General features: G+C 36.3%; 3 protein-coding genes and 1 pseudogene across 7 annotated transcripts; 2 read left to right on the top strand and 2 right to left on the bottom strand.

Annotated features, from left to right (window-relative positions):
- Positions 4,628–6,365, top strand: LOC104788522 (annotated as a pseudogene).
- Positions 6,614–9,161, bottom strand: LOC104788523 (charged multivesicular body protein 7-like). 3 transcript variants are annotated; one of them, XM_010514291.2, is made up of 8 exons: positions 8,799–9,161; positions 8,668–8,727; positions 8,428–8,595; positions 8,093–8,275; positions 7,688–7,818; positions 7,367–7,535; positions 7,152–7,281; positions 6,614–7,067 (listed from the first exon to the last, which is right to left on the bottom strand). In XM_010514291.2, the coding sequence occupies exons 1-8, from the start codon at positions 8,988–8,990 to the stop codon at positions 6,829–6,831; spliced, it is 1,272 nt and encodes a 423-aa protein (XP_010512593.1). In that variant the 5' UTR covers positions 8,991–9,161; the 3' UTR covers positions 6,614–6,828. The 3 variants fall into 3 exon arrangements, with proteins under 3 accessions (XP_010512593.1, XP_010512595.1, XP_010512594.1); XM_010514293.2 differs by having other exon boundaries at positions 6,614–7,061; XM_010514292.2 differs by having other exon boundaries at positions 8,668–8,721.
- Positions 10,793–11,763, top strand: LOC104788520. Its single transcript, XM_010514288.2, has 2 exons — positions 10,793–11,453; positions 11,542–11,763. Exons 1-2 carry the CDS (start codon positions 10,832–10,834, stop codon positions 11,628–11,630), a joined length of 711 nt encoding a protein of 236 aa, XP_010512590.1. The 5' UTR covers positions 10,793–10,831; the 3' UTR covers positions 11,631–11,763.
- LOC104788521 (pectin acetylesterase 6-like) lies at positions 11,666–15,110 on the bottom strand. 3 transcript variants are annotated; one of them, XM_019246197.1, is made up of 13 exons: positions 14,735–15,110; positions 14,490–14,572; positions 14,257–14,386; positions 14,090–14,163; positions 13,898–13,984; positions 13,669–13,793; positions 13,515–13,575; positions 13,352–13,405; positions 13,159–13,236; positions 12,972–13,077; positions 12,715–12,860; positions 12,531–12,637; positions 11,666–12,290 (listed from the first exon to the last, which is right to left on the bottom strand). In XM_019246197.1, exons 1-13 carry the CDS (start codon positions 14,946–14,948, stop codon positions 12,176–12,178), a joined length of 1,380 nt encoding a protein of 459 aa, XP_019101742.1. In that variant the 5' UTR covers positions 14,949–15,110; the 3' UTR covers positions 11,666–12,175. The 3 variants fall into 3 exon arrangements, with proteins under 3 accessions (XP_019101742.1, XP_010512591.1, XP_019101743.1); XM_010514289.2 differs by having other exon boundaries at positions 12,176–12,290; positions 14,747–15,110; XM_019246198.1 differs by lacking the exon at positions 11,666–12,290 and having other exon boundaries at positions 12,324–12,637; positions 14,747–15,110.

Below are 15,124 nucleotides of genomic sequence, written 5' to 3'. Positions count from 1 at the left end.
CATGACAAGAGTTTTGGGCTTCGCATGATTCTAATCCACGTCGCTATAGCATCACTTTATCTTATAATCATAAAAGCTATAGCATTAGCATCTATGGTCAAGTCCAACCACTACTATATTTTTTCCAATATTAAACCAACTTACCAACCTTTTATGTGTGTAACAATCGATCAAAGTGAATAAACGTGATGCTAATCTCCTACAAATCTTAATTTTTAATTGACGCAGATATTTTGCTTCCGTAGATTTCATCGTATGATATGATGATTACAAATTTCATATATATAAAAAATTGCCAGAGACCAAAACACATCATGTTGGTGTGTTATCCGTCGCTGGTATACAAATACTGACTTTAATATAACGGTGTCGCTTTGGTTGGGATCAAGATTCTATTTGTGTATATTCATTGCATTTGGATATAAACACAAAACATATGTATATGGTATAGTCATTTTCGATTGATATACTATTAAACTTCGGTCACCAGAAAAAGTGCATGTTCCTTGGTTTTGTACGTTATGTACAAGCAAAGAAACAAATAAAGAGATCGAAAAGAAAAAAAATAAGAAGAAAGAAAAGTGAGAGAAGAGGGAGGGAGGCAAGGGAAGCATGAGTAATGAATGCGTAACCTTAAAGAGAGGAGCTAATGAGAGATGCTTCGCCTATGGACTAAAGGACTGAGGATACGTCACAATTCTCACACTTGAAAACATATATATTTTTGCAAGCACGAGACAGTAAACACCATCGACAACATTTCACATTCCCCACGTCACGTGCCTTTTTCCACGTGTTTGCTCACTTTGTCGCCTCCACTTCTACTCTTTTACAATCACTCCTTATTAGCTTCTTCATGACCAATCAATATGATTAGAACTCCTAGTTTTCTCTTTTATAATTGGAAGATTTTTTTCCAAGGGTATTTTTTTACAACTAAACCTAGTTCTGATAGGTCTAAGTTAAGTCAATATATATATGTGCAACTAGTTTCTTAACAAATTACAAAACCTATACTATATGACTCTTAATCAACCCTTAAGTCATATAGTGGTTTGATACGATCTTGACTCTTTTGTAAAGTGTCGTTATCAATGAGCTAATATAAACACATACAAATTTTTTTTTTTTTTTGTCAACTATTGGATCACAACTGGCCGGCCCATTAGCCAAATTCCTAAATTTATAGGAAGCAAGACTCGATCCTTGATGTGATAGTGCATTCTACAAATGGACTTACCCCCTACTACTGCACTAAGGTCACATTAGCACATACAAATCTTTTGAACCCGAAACATTAAAACATTGACGTTAATTATCAGGACCGACATTTACTGCGTAGATACCGTTTGGTTTGGAGAAGCAAAAATTGATTTTAGAAAGAAGGGAAAAAATAAATATAGCTTGAACCAAAAATAGCTGTTAAGATGATTTTTAGAGAGAGGAAAAAAACAAGTGAAAAAAGATAAAGAAGAGATATGTTCCCCACCACCCCTACCATTATCATCACCATTCCTCACTTTTTTTTTCTTTCTTTCTTTCTTCTTCAAACCTTTCTCTACACCATTTTTTTTGTCCCCTTCATTATATAATATAAATGTTATCGTCTACTCTTCTTTTGTTTTTGTTTCTAGATTACCAATATGTTTCATGTATTTGGTCAGTATTTTCTATGGATAGGTATAAACTTTATGAATTATGAAAGCGAAAAGCAAGATATAAAGAGAAGTCGATTTATTCTAAGATTGAAGTAGATAAAAAAGGAGTCAATTATAAGCAAATTAAATCATAGCAGTTTACAATATAAGAAAATGGAGAATGAGGTCTCGGAGACAAATATTTCAAAAGGAAAACAGTAGTGACTCTCAGATTTTCAAGGCACTCATAGTTTTTTAGTTTCAAGATTTAATGATAATGTCTGGTCCTTTTATAAATCATTAAGTTGTAAGATAGTTTTCCTCTTTTTTGAAAAACAAAAAAAAAAAATCTAATAATTTACTTTATGTTTATCATAAATTATGATAACTCGACTTTACTGCAATGTGTTTGCTTGTCAGTAAAAACATGGGCTGGCTTCAAATCAGGATGATTGCATGTCTCGTGACTCTTTTGTAGCCTCCCTTGTTAGCCAACTCATTCCATTTTCTCGTTTTCTGTTTCTTTATCTTTATAGTTATATTTTTCTTGTCACAAAGTTGACCATACCAATATGCAAGACCAATTATTATTATTCTAAGAGAAAGAGATCGATTTTTGACCACTCCTCTATATATATTTTAGGCTCGAAACTGTTTTAACCTATAAATTATTTACGGTTTAACAATAAATATGTACAACACATTATACAGTGCAGTGATACGCCTTCTAATCTTTTGTTTGACGAGTGATGAATGACTTCAAAGCTACTCCCGTTATTTCTTTTTACGAGATATATGTTTGCTTTTTGTTTTTATAAAAAAATCTCTTTTCTATTTACTTCCCCCAGTTTTACTTTACAATGAAAAATTAGACTGTTATTATGATAAATAAATGATTGTGGATTACGTCTAACACGTTTTTTTACAAATAAAAAATCAAGTAGTAAGTAGTATAGCTTATGGGAAAGTACGATTGATTTAAAACCAAATAGCGTGTAATTCAATTTTAGAAACATCATTTATTTTTAAGCAAATTAAATGGAGTAGCAAATTATTTAACCTTTTTCCAATACTTCTTGGTTGAATCTCCATCTGTAATTCTATTTAGAAGAATTTGTGTCTATTTATTACAATCAAACGACTCAACAATGTTAACTTTTGATGATATTTTTTTTTTATATTACCTTTGTGACAAGAAAGAAAAAAAAGAAGAAGAAAAAGAATGTTGTAGTAGTACCTAAACCCTACTTAAGTTTACAATGATCTTATTGGCTCGGTGCAAAAATCAGAAGAAGTATGTGTAATATCGATTTCCGCTTAAAACGGGAGCGAAAACATGTCTTGTATAATCAAATCCAAAGTTTAGAAAGTAGAGGAAGATTTAGATATGGTCTCAAAAGTCTAAAGTAGTCTAGGAGGGCAATCTAATGAGGTACTATTAGACTATTAGTGATGTTCTTTTCATGTAATTAAGAAGACTATTATACTAGTAGTTTGTTGAAGCTCTTAATACACATTATACATTAATTAATGGAATATGAAAATGCATGGAAACTAGGTAAAAGCAAGATACGGGGTGTGTGCGTGCGTGTTACTACTATTGAGGTTTTACGTGCGTGCCTTTTGATAGAAGTATTGATACTATATTTAATTTCAATTATTATTTCGGGTTTTTTAGATTACGCGCTAACCCCGTGATTGATTTGGTTTTGTTTTTTTTTGTAAAAGAAATACTAATAAATTCCCCAAAATCTTAAAACATGATAATGATACGTGTGGGTGTGTGACATTATGTTTCCCTTTAAATTTGGACTCTTTATTATGGCCTCATTTTCTTTCCAAATGACATTTGATTCTCCCCTGTCGATGCCTATTACATAGTTTTCTTTTTGTTGTTTTCACATTACACAAGGTTAAAAAGCCTTTATATGCCTCTATATAGGCCCAAACAATTTCACATTACACAAGGTTAATATTGAAGTATGATAAGCGCTCGTTTTCTTTTGGGAATAACTCTTTAACGGTCAAACTAGTTTTGTGTCGGCTTGGTTAGTGTTGACGACCGGGTACTACGTTGGTTAAGTGTTTGCGATGTACTTTGAAGTTCGAACCTCCGCCTAGTCTGAGAACACCAAAGATTATGTAATAGGTACAGAAAAGAGTAGATGACACAGAAAGAGGGAGAAAAGAAAAGAATGCATGAGAGTGAGTCACTGTATTGGAGAGGACATATGTCTAAGTACAATGCAAAAGGGGACAAGAAAAAGAAAATGTACAAAAGAATCACGTGATTATCACGTGAACTTCACGCTCTCTTTTCTTTTTTATTATTTTACCTCTTTTATGACTTGTCCCACTTTTCCCTTTCTGAAGTGAAGAATGCTGCCAAAACACCCCCTTGTGGGTGCCACTAATATTTGTGGTGGGCCCCGGCCCATTCCTTCATTGTCCTTTTACTGTGAATTGTTCTTCCCACAATCACGTGGGCTTCTTGGCCCGTTCTCTCTCTCTCTCTCTCTCCTCAACTGTTTGTTTTTCTTTTCTTTTGTCGTTCTGTATAATTTTGTTTGTTGAAATTATCATCTATTTTATCGGTTTGTGAAAAGTGAGGTTTGTTGTTTCATTGATGTTTTTTACAAAAGATATTTTGTCTATGTTGCTAACGATCTGATATTTCTGACTCATCATGTNTTTTTTTTTTTTTTTTTTTTGTTTACCCTATAGTCCCTTCCCTTGCATATCTAATGCGAAATATGTATATATAAAAACACTACAGAAAAAATCTCAGAGATGCTAAGATTCGACCTAGCTAGTACAAGAAATATATGAACAGTAGTAGTACTACTGTACTCAAGAAATTAGAGCACCTGAGAAAAAATAAATTAGAAAAGAGTTGAAAAAGATAATAATTAATTATAAGACTATAAAGAAAAGAAAAGAAAAATAAAGGAAAAAGAAACAAAAGCAAAATATAAGAAAGAAGTGTGAAGTTGATCAACAACAACAACAACAACAAAAGAAAAGATTAGCTTTCACTTACTTCCTTTCCATTGAAGTAAAAAACAAAAAGCCTTTCGGTTCATTCAACAAGACAACAACAAATATGACTTCCCCATCATCAACCTTCATACCAAATTAAGTTCTTCAATCTTAGATTCTCACACACACACACACACACACACATATATAATTTATGTAGTTGATGATGTTCTTATCTAGTGATTATTGTTTTGCAGGCTAAACGATCAACAGTATATGGAGCTTGTGTTTGAGAATGGCCAGATTCTTGCCAAGGGCCAAAGATCCAACGTTTCTCTCCACAATCAACGTACGAAATCAATCATGGATTTGTATGAGGCCGAGTATAACGAGGATTTCATGAAGAGTATCATCCATGGTGATGGTGCCATCAAGAATCTCGGAGACACACAGGTTGTTCCACAAAATCATGTTGCTGCTCCTCTTCCTGAAACGACCATGCTGGAAACCAATAAACATGTTGATGATTCAACTTTAATTGAGACTTTGAAATCTTCTTCATCGAAGAGGATGATGGTTGATTATGATGATAACCGAAAGATCGAGTTTCTACCTCCTGATGAGCAATCTGTGGTTGCTGAAAGGACGGTTGGATCGGGCTTTGACGCTTCCTCCTCCGCAGGTTTCACTGAAGACAGTGAAGGATCCACGTATCTAAGCAGTGTATGTGGATTGATTCACAGATTCCGTTGGTTTGGTTTATCTGTAAGGTTCTGGTCTGTATGAAGACAGTTTTTTTTTTGTCTCAACGCAGAGTCTAGATGACGAGTCAGACGATGCGAGGCCACGACGAGTTCCTCCTGCAAGAACAAGAAAAGCTTTGGTCAAAAGAAAACGAAATGCAGAAGCTTATGATTCACCTGAAAGAGTAAGTAATCTCATTAAGCTACAAAGCAAACTAGTGCATATATACTGAATCTGATACATCCGTATATAGTATTGTGGAAAACAGAAGCAAAGAAACGATATCAACAAGAAATTGCGTACTTTGCAGGATCTACTACCTAACTATCAGAAGGTTTGTCATAAGAACCAACTTTTTTTATTTATTTCGAAAGAGCTAAAAAGCTTTCTGGTTATTCTACCATTACTTACATTACCCTATATACTCAATGTTGTTCATAGGACGACAACGAATCAATGTTGGATGAAGCAATCAATTATATGACGAATCTTCAACTTCAAGTTCAGGTATAATAATAAAATTAAAAAATCAAATAACAAATTCAATTTAAAGAATCTTGTTGTAACCTGTATGAATCTAGGGGTTGCAGATGATGACGATGGGTAACAGATTTGTTGCACCATCAATGATGTTGCCTTTGGGGCCGCATTACTCTCAGATGGGTGTAGCAATGGGTATGGGAATGCAAATGGGTGCATCACAGCGTCTGCCTGCGCCTGTTTTAGGAGCATGCTTGCCTGGGATTAATAATTCAGCTAATACGCTAACGTTTCTCAACCATCCTGGACTAATGATGCCAATGCAAAACTCTGCTCCTCCTTTCACTCCAACGGAACAATGCTCCCTACAATCTGTCCCGCCATCGTGTGCTACTTTCCCTAACCAAATACCAAACCCAACATTTTTGTCAAATTCAGATGGAGCAACACCCTACACAAGAAATCAAGGACCACTAACAGATGGAGGAATTCTCTCGGTTAAAGAATCTGGAAACCCGTGAGCAGATGAGTAAACAGAGTGGTGATAGTTACCTGCTGATTCATGGTCTTCTTCTTCTTAAGAACACTAGAGCCATCTCAAGGTGAATCGTACAGATCCACAAGAGCACAACAACATCAGAACAACTACCATAAAAGGATCTCCTCAAGTTTCTCTTTTTTGTAGTGCCAGCTTTTGTAAATCATGTAACATATAGGATAGGGGCTATAAGACTAATAATCGTGACTAGCGAGTAATATTTATAAAATATGAGCTTCCGCTCTTTTTATGAAACAAGCTCTTGAGTTTTACACAAAGGAGTGAAGCTTTTGTTTCTAGGATCCCAACAAAAGACATAGCTTACAAATACTCTAGAACTGACTTTACCCGGTTCTAATCTATTTACATGATACTGAGTGACTTTTCCTCTCATAGTACAACAAGAAGAGAAGAAATCGCACCAGAATGAAGATACTGTATATTGTTCTGCTATGCTGCTTCAAGAATCTTTTTTCCGGTATCTTTCATCCGAACTGGCTCAGTAGCTTGCTCTTCCAATGTTTGTTTCGTATTGCCAAGTTTAAGCTCTGATAACATCTCAGTCAGTGAATCTGCAGTATCTGAGGTCCCTGGTCGGACCTGGGAATTTTCGCTTTCAAGCTCCATCTCTAATTCCAATAATTCTTCTTCGATATTTTCGTCATCAATATCTGAATATGGAGCTGACTCTGCCACATTAACAGAGAATCTAGTTAAACATAAAAGTTGATGGAGTAATCGTACATGTATTTAAATGACAAAACACCACTCACCAAGAGCTTTTTCTACTTCCTTCTGTGATTCAATAGTTTCCTCAAGTTCTTCCAAATAGTCATGAACTTCATCTGCACTGATTTTGATGTCCTTCATAACCTTAGCTCCAGTTTTGATTGCTTCTGAGACCTGCCAAACACACAGAGATATTTCTAAATCCATGATTGATACTACTACATAGACCCAAACATGACGAGTTTTTCCTAAGGTTTACCATTTTCGTCGATTCGGAATCTGTTATAGTGTTCAACACTTCCTCTACTCTGTTCAGAAGTGACGTGCATTTTTCTCTGCTCTCATTCGCCAGCTTCAGTTGCCTTGCATGCCTTAGAGCAACTTGCTTGTGTCCAGACTTTAGAGATAACAAAGCTGATTTCTTTGACCTAAAAAAGGGAAAACGATTCAAATACACTTAAATTCAATATATTTAACCATATATGAAGAAGTAAAGCTAAATTATTTTTTCCATAGCTATGATCAATGTACGATAAAATAAAACCATTTCGATAAAGATCAAAGAATCAGAAGGTGTTACGTTTCACAACGTTGGTCCATCACTTCAAGTTGATCTTGAAGCTTTTCTGTAGTCCTTAGCAAGTGCAGAATGTCACAGTCTAAATTCGAGATGCTGGGCAGTGCTGCTTTTGATATGGACACTTTAACACCCTGCAAAGTATAAGTATATTGGTTTCGGACACTGAGCATAAGCCTTGACCTGAACTAAGTCTAATTTCCGAAACTTCTCAAATTGGCCTCTTTCTTTTATCTCTTCACCAGAATGTGTAATTAAACGAGAAACTTTTTGGACATCAAAATTCAAGCAAGATACTTACATGCCTTATTGACTAGATATATCTCAAGGAACAGTACTCATTTAAAATCCATAGATACTATACTAACTGACTAACAAATCTATTTATCAGATAGATAAATAACCAACCTCAATCGATTCTCCCCGATTGATAGAGATTTTATGCGCTTTCCCACACCCTGACAAGTGACTCAAAACAGCTGATGCCTCATTCGAACCGCTGCACAAACTCCGGAACTTCTTCAGAGTGACAACACAAGTAGAAGTCCAGTGTCCCTCAGACAAAATATTCACCACATCAGCCGCCTTCTCCTAGACCATTACAAAGACTTACTTATATGAGCCACAAGCATGTACAATAAACTGAAAACTCTTCACTTATTAGCAAACGAGCTATACAAAGGATACAAAAGATAAGCTTGACGACTTATATGGTTAAAAAGTGAGAAGGAACACAGAGGCACCTTCAAGAGTGGAACAATAACAAGTTTATCTTCCAGAATCTCTCCCTGCGTCACTGACGGTTGAGCCACCAAGTTCCTTACTGTCCTAAATAAACGAGATATACGGCCACTACCGGGGTCATCAAGATCACTAACCCGCACCACATCACCTTCACTATGCATCAATAACTAAAAAAACGAGCAACTTGTAATCAATCACAAAAAAAAATCCTCTTTCGCCACTAAATGCTAAAAACTCACCAGTACATGATCAACGCATAAAGGCGTCATACCTCCTCTATCAAACCACGCGTTCTTCACCTTTGTAAACAAAATACAAAATCAGTTCTCTCTACTAATTTCATCCAGAATCAAAAAGCGATGTACCATACCTGAACAGGATCAATGATGAACACACCGAACTGACGCGAAACCTTGAGGATCAAATCGCGCCAAAACTGAAATTTGAGTTCCCAATCGTATCTCTGTCCACTAAACGCCTTGAATCTGGCCGTAGACACCACCTCATCGTCCCAATCGGGAACTTCCCTTCGTATAAACTCCTTCACAGCATCCGAATCCATTTCTTTTCGCTCAGATGAAAAAATTTAGGTTAAAATCAACAGCGATGAGGAAGAAGAAACTTCTAAATTAGCGAATCTACAGGATCATCGACCAAATCCTTCGAATTTGAAAGTCGATTTCCCGCTGGAGTAAGTTTTTTTTATACGAAGATCGTCGTCGGAGAGAAAGCAAAGTAGTCCAAAAGAAGAAGTTCACGAATCCACATGCTCTGCTGTTTTAGATATAAGCTTTAGCACTGTGTGACGTTTTTACACAGGGTAATTAATGGGCTAATGCTTCTTAAGAATTAGGCCCGGCCCATAAGTTAGAGACTAGGCTTTGATTTTCATAATAGCCAACGGCTATGGTATCTCCGCTTGTTTTAACAACAAATCCACCATCATATGACTAATCAGAATTATTCAATTAATTAGAAAGCGATTAAATCAATATTAGTAAAACGTACAATGGGACGGCGATAAGATGACCTAATACAAAATACACACTTGACACACGCTCATATCTTTTTCATTATTTTTTTTAGAAAACAATTGAAAATATGAAAGTCAAGTAATACTAATTTGTCTTTTCTTTAGGTGATTATGAAAATGCTCAAAAACAAAATTTATAAAAGTGAGATCGGATCCACACGAAGAAGTGTGGAAACTAGAAAAGAAAAAGTGTGAAAGACACAAACGAGACAAAGAAGGACCGTCCATGCCAAGACTAAATGCGCTTATATTAATTACGATAATGATAGTATGTTTTATCTATGCACACCACACAACACACCTGAGGGCTGAAGGCAATCCAAATTCCATACACATATACATGTTTATCTACACACAATTCGCCCCACAAAAATATAGACGTTGTAATAATGGCTTAACTGATCTTGGTCTGGGATAATTATAACATGTCACGTGATTTTTGCATGGTAGTTATTGATTTTGATGTTGATATCTATATCCGTTTTCAATCCAGCTTTGTGGTCTATATATAGGTTAGGTTCATTAGTGCGTTTAGCCGCCGCTAAACAAATAGTATTAACAAAATTGATTTACTTGATTCGATTGCGATTTGTATATCCCGAATCAATGTTAAACATAGGCAACAAATTAGTCTAGCAAACCAGCTTGTTGAAGCGAAATTATAGGTGTCATTAATATCAAGTTAATTATAGGAGTACAAAGGTATAGTTTCGTGAATTTGTTTTATCTTATGCCGATACCGCGTTAACGGATAACGATATGGTTCATTAGTGATGTAATTAACGGTCGATTAGTTAAAGCTGAATCCGATATTGGATTATGGCATTATGCATTTATAAGTAACAAGGAGGTACACGTGTCACTTGTTTATTTATTTAGAGCAACGATGAACTTGGAAACTGGTATGGAATAATATCAATCTCGTATTAAGGACAAGAGAGAAGAAAAAAAGGTCACTAACTACGTGATTACCTTGTTTAAACATTTAATGTAATAGAATAAAAATCTTCTTTCCGGTGGATTTTGTTTTCCGTAATAAAGAAAACAGAGTCGTTCAAGCTCCGCGTTAAATAAAGTAACGTAAGACCAATGTTTTTCAAATAAACACAGTGATTTGTAGTTTGTACTATAGTATGTTGACGACTATTTTAGTAATGATAGAATCAAACAAAGTGAGTTTAGATATTTTAACCCTCAAAAAAAGGATTAAAGTAGAAATAAATAATTGCAGTTTTCAAACAAAAAGAGGGGTAAAAGCGTAATTAACATAAACCCCGAGACTTGGGGTATAAATGAAAGTGATCGTAATATAGTGGGACACTCCAAACGTCAGTCTCTTCATTTTGTTCTAGTTTTTGTTCTTCTCTCTCATGGCGTTAGAAGAGAGCTTAGTGACGGTTTCTTCTCTGTCGAGACTGTCTATATGCACGAACTCTGTTTACGTGGACGAAGACGAAGCAGCAGCAGCCACGAAGAATAATCAGCAAGATTCGTGTGTTTTCACGTCGGTGGAGAGTTTCGTCGACGGAGCAGAGGCTGACGGAGAAGTTTCCGATGATGGGGAAGGAAAAGAGAACGTTCGAGAGTCTGATTCGGACAAAGAGTCACGTGGGTTTTACTCTCTTCCGGTGACTCCATCTCGTCGGAGAAGGAAACTTATAGTCTCCGGCGAGTTAGATGGGAATGAGAGTAACAGCAGTAAGTGTAACTCGCGGAGGCAAAGGAGGGTAAGTAGGGAAAAGAAAAAAAGAGGAGTTAACGGAGAGTATGACGGCGGTGGGAGAGAAGGGTTAACGGTGTTAACGAGAGCTAAAGGAGGAGAGAAGTCGATGAGGATGGGGTTAGAAGAAGTGAAAGCTTGTAGAGATCTAGGGTTCGAACTAGAGGTTCCGGTTCCGGGTCGGATCTCAGTGTCAGCCGGGTCTAATTTCGATACTCAGACTAGTAGTGGCGGCAACTCACCCATCGCCACATGGCGTATCTCCAGTCCCGGTAAATGAATAATACTTTTTGTTTTATGTGTTTGAATTTTGTCTCTGAGATAATTATTTTTATGTGTGTTTGTTGGTTATTGAATTAGGTGATGATCCAAAGGAGGTTAAGGCGAGATTGAAGGTGTGGGCACAAGCTGTAGCTTTAGCTTCTGCTTCACGTCATCATGCTTCTTAATTATATATTGTTTTAGGTTTTTACTTTTATCTAAGTACTTATATTTTTAGGCTTTTGATGTTTTTGTTTGAGAGATTTCACGAGTTCGTTTTGTGGGTTTGTAAATACGATAAGAATAGTTGTGTTTCATGGACGATGGAGAAGTTTCAGTCACTTAGGTGAATTAAATAATTTTGCGAAATATTATCGAGTTTGTGTATTGAAGTAAAGCTTAACACTTTATAGCACAAGATAGAATCTGCAATATGTTACCTCGCGTGCGCTTCAGTGTGGTGCAAAAAAGGTGAAAAATAAAGCGATTAAACAATTGGAATTTCAAAATACAACAAAAAGGGACATCTCTCAAAAGAAGAGTTCATGATCAGTTTTTTGAGATTCGGACGATTTGTGTTTAGAGTCCAATGAATAAAGGAATATGTTCTTTTTCTTTTCTCTTTTTGATATTCTATTCTATGTAAATGACATGGATTTTGTCACTAACTATATTCGACAATGGTTTATATAGATAATGAGGTATGAAAAGAATGAGTGTTTCACTATACCTACTAAACTAAGAATCTGAGGATGAGTTCTGTCAACACTAGAAGGACCAGAGAGGCTCTAAAGAGAGGAAAACAAAACCTTGAAGAAGCTGAGATCTCTAGAGCTGACGGATTAAAACTGCACAAAGAATATATATGAAGAAAAAATCGATAAACATAAACATCAAAGGAAAGCTTATTACAATCGGAAAATGAGGTTACACCAATATAAATTATGATCTGAATCGACAAACAAAATGATTCTCATTTGAGATACACGAATGTTACAGATTTCGAATTGAGGATAAATATGGAAGGATATTTCCAAGCAAAATAAGTTTGAAAGACTCAGAGATATGGGTTTTAACGTTTTACTCACTCGAAAATCAGATTGTGACATGTTGTGTCGCACGGATAAGGACAGTCAATGGCTTTGACATTTTCTGCTCGGTCGAAGTACCAGTCACCTACAGATTCTGCTACTCTCTGATAAAAATGACAAACTTGTGATTGTTACATTGAGATAGAAACCACATGAATGGTTTTGGAGGAGCAAATGTTACCTTTCCGTTTAGTTGGGGAGAATCTTGAGCAAACCAGGTGTCCTGTCTTTCAGTCTGACAATGCGCGAAGCAAGAGTTTATAAAAAGACCGTTCTGGTCAGATGTGGAGAATGAGTTTAAAGCAAGCACCATCTGAGTCCTGAAGTCTATTTGGTGTAAGCAAAGGAAAATGACATGGGAACCATCAACATTGAGCAGACTCAGCATAGAGTAGAGAGAGTGAAGATAACTAACAAGCGTGAATTAAAAAACTTCACCTTGGAAGAATTGGATTTGTGATGAATTACAGTGCAAGTGATGTGACTTGCATGCCTTCCAAATGCCGCCTGGATCAGCAGTTGGAGGAGCTAAGCTCTCTTGGATCTGACAGAAAAAGTTCATACATATGTGTTTTCTCAAGCATCAAACACTGAGCAGAAATGAAATGAAAGACATGATTATTACCTGCCAAGAGTCATATGCTGTGTTGAGAAGAAACATTGGAGTTTTGATGTCCGAAATCAAGTTCTGGGGAAAGAAGCACTGACGAAGAGAGAAAGGGCACAAAGGATAATGTCAAAAGATTCTCTCCCAACCCTTGTCTACTGGAAAACTTTGCTAATGAAATAGTGATATTAATAGAGTGAAATAGATATACCGAAGTAGGATCCATATGGTTTGTGCAAGTACTGGACAAGTCCTTTTGGAGGTTCTATAAATTAACAGAGACATGGATATAAGAGTTACAGTAAGCTTAAGATAAAGTAAGTTTTATGCACTTTAGTCATGGCCATTTCATCAATTTATGAATCTGAGATTACCTGAACTGTAACAACACCTTCGAACATATTCCTAAGCGAGTGGCCTCCAGAGACATCCACTCTGCAATTTCCATTAAAAAAATTTCAAGTTTGGAATACTTTTCTAAAGAAAAAATTCTACTCCTAAAAGAAAAGCTAAGTTGAAGAGATATACGCATCCAGAAACATTCCAGCGTCACTTAAGCATTTCGCTTTCGTGGAACTAGGTAAAAGTTCCCTGAACTCATCACAGTGCAAGATGGAAGCTAATCCTCCAGCTGAACATCCAGAAAGCAGAGCCTGTGATGAATATTCACTTGCAAATGATTAGATAAAACAACAAACAGAACATGAACCAGAGCACAAAATCCAATAACCTGATAGACTCAATGAAATGCAAAGACCTGATTTGCTTGCTGCATGCCTAAAGACAAAAATTCTTGCATAGCCACTTGCCAGATTCGTTGTCCTCGATAGAAAAGTTGTGAACCCTAGATACAAGCCGCCATTGTAACAAAATTAGAAGACATGATCTAAGAAGAATTCATGAAAAATCCTAGGTTTCATAGAACAATATACTATTGAGTTTGACCAACCTCATCCTGACTATCACCAGAGAAAGATGCACCATCACAGTAACGCAACTTGATCCTGTTCCAATTAAAGAAGTCTGCAAGCCACTCCACAAACAGAATCAATACAATAACGTGCATTTTATACAGTTGCTTCATAATAACACACATTGCACAAAAAAGTGACAAACCAGGATTCTCTTCAGGTTTATTGCTCAAAATTCCAGTGAAAGCCAAAGCTTTTTCCATAAATTTAGAGGAACCACGCCGACTTGTTTTGCGATACACACAGCACCTATGATTATTACACCATCCTCCACCCTAAACCATTCATTCAGTTATAAAAAAAAAAACTGAAATCTAGCTTCTAATTACTTCCAAGTCAACCCTCAATAGTACAACATAAGCTGTGAAATGCACAAACCTCAAGTTGGATAAGCCAACTGTTAGCACCTGATCCAAAACCACGATCTAGATGATAACCAGGTAGCGTCCCATCTAAGCACACTGCACCAATTTAGAGTTGAACAAAACACTAATCATCATCAAAATTTAAAATCAAACTCCCTTAGATCTCAAATCCCAACTAAGAAAGCCAAAATCGAGACCGAATTGTGGATTAAGAAGGTCAATGTGATAGTGGAAACGAGAGAGAGAGAGAGATAGTACTGTATACTGTACCAGCTCCTTTGGAGTCAGCTCCCTGAATCAAGGTGAGAGGCACCATGGGAGCCGAAGAAGCCATCAATTTATTCTCCAGAAACGATATCACAGTGTCAGTATCTCTAGGTTTCTGGAATCCGTCGCTAGATCCGTTCCGAACCACCGCCGCGACTGTACATAGCCAACACACGACCACTGAAATCAACAATAGGCTCCTCATATCACTCCGCCGGCGCAACGAGCCAAGTCCCGGAGCTCCGGGAGATACAGCGAAGACGAACCGAGCGCGAAAATTTGGTTAAGAGATCGATTTCGATAGTAATGTGTTTACTCAGTAGTACATGAAGAAGACAAAATAATTTGAATTTGAAATTGAAAAAAAAAAAAAAAAAAAAA

The sequence above is a fragment of the Camelina sativa genome, chromosome 5 (assembly GCF_000633955.1).
Source record: "Camelina sativa cultivar DH55 chromosome 5, Cs, whole genome shotgun sequence".
NCBI lineage: Eukaryota > Viridiplantae > Streptophyta > Magnoliopsida > Brassicales > Brassicaceae > Camelina > Camelina sativa.
Note: the sequence above shows the minus strand (reverse complement) of the source record. Positions and strands in the feature narration are given on the sequence as shown.

Excerpts from the sequence above, each read along its gene's own strand:
- LOC104788520 (XM_010514288.2), top strand. The coding sequence starts at position 10,832 with ATGGCGTTAGAAGAGAGCTTAGTGACGGTTTCTTCTCTGTCGAGACTG. Across the intron at positions 11,454-11,541 it reads ATGGCGTATCTCCAGTCCCG|GTGATGATCCAAAGGAGGTT; the intron begins GTAAATGAATAA and ends TTATTGAATTAG.
- LOC104788523 (XM_010514291.2), bottom strand. The coding sequence starts at position 8,990 with ATGGATTCGGATGCTGTGAAGGAGTTTATACGAAGGGAAGTTCCCGAT. Across the intron at positions 7,536-7,687 it reads ATGGACCAACGTTGTGAAAC|GTCAAAGAAATCAGCTTTGT; the intron begins GTAACACCTTCT and ends TCCCTTTTTTAG. Across the intron at positions 7,068-7,151 it reads GGAAGTAGAAAAAGCTCTTG|AGTCAGCTCCATATTCAGAT; the intron begins GTGAGTGGTGTT and ends TTAATGTGGCAG.
- LOC104788521 (XM_019246197.1), bottom strand. The coding sequence starts at position 14,948 with ATGAGGAGCCTATTGTTGATTTCAGTGGTCGTGTGTTGGCTATGTACA. Across the intron at positions 14,573-14,734 it reads AGGAGCTGGTACAGTATACA|TGTGCTTAGATGGGACGCTA; the intron begins GTACTATCTCTC and ends AAATTGGTGCAG. Across the intron at positions 13,794-13,897 it reads GCATGCAGCAAGCAAATCAG|GCTCTGCTTTCTGGATGTTC; the intron begins GTCTTTGCATTT and ends TATTCATCACAG.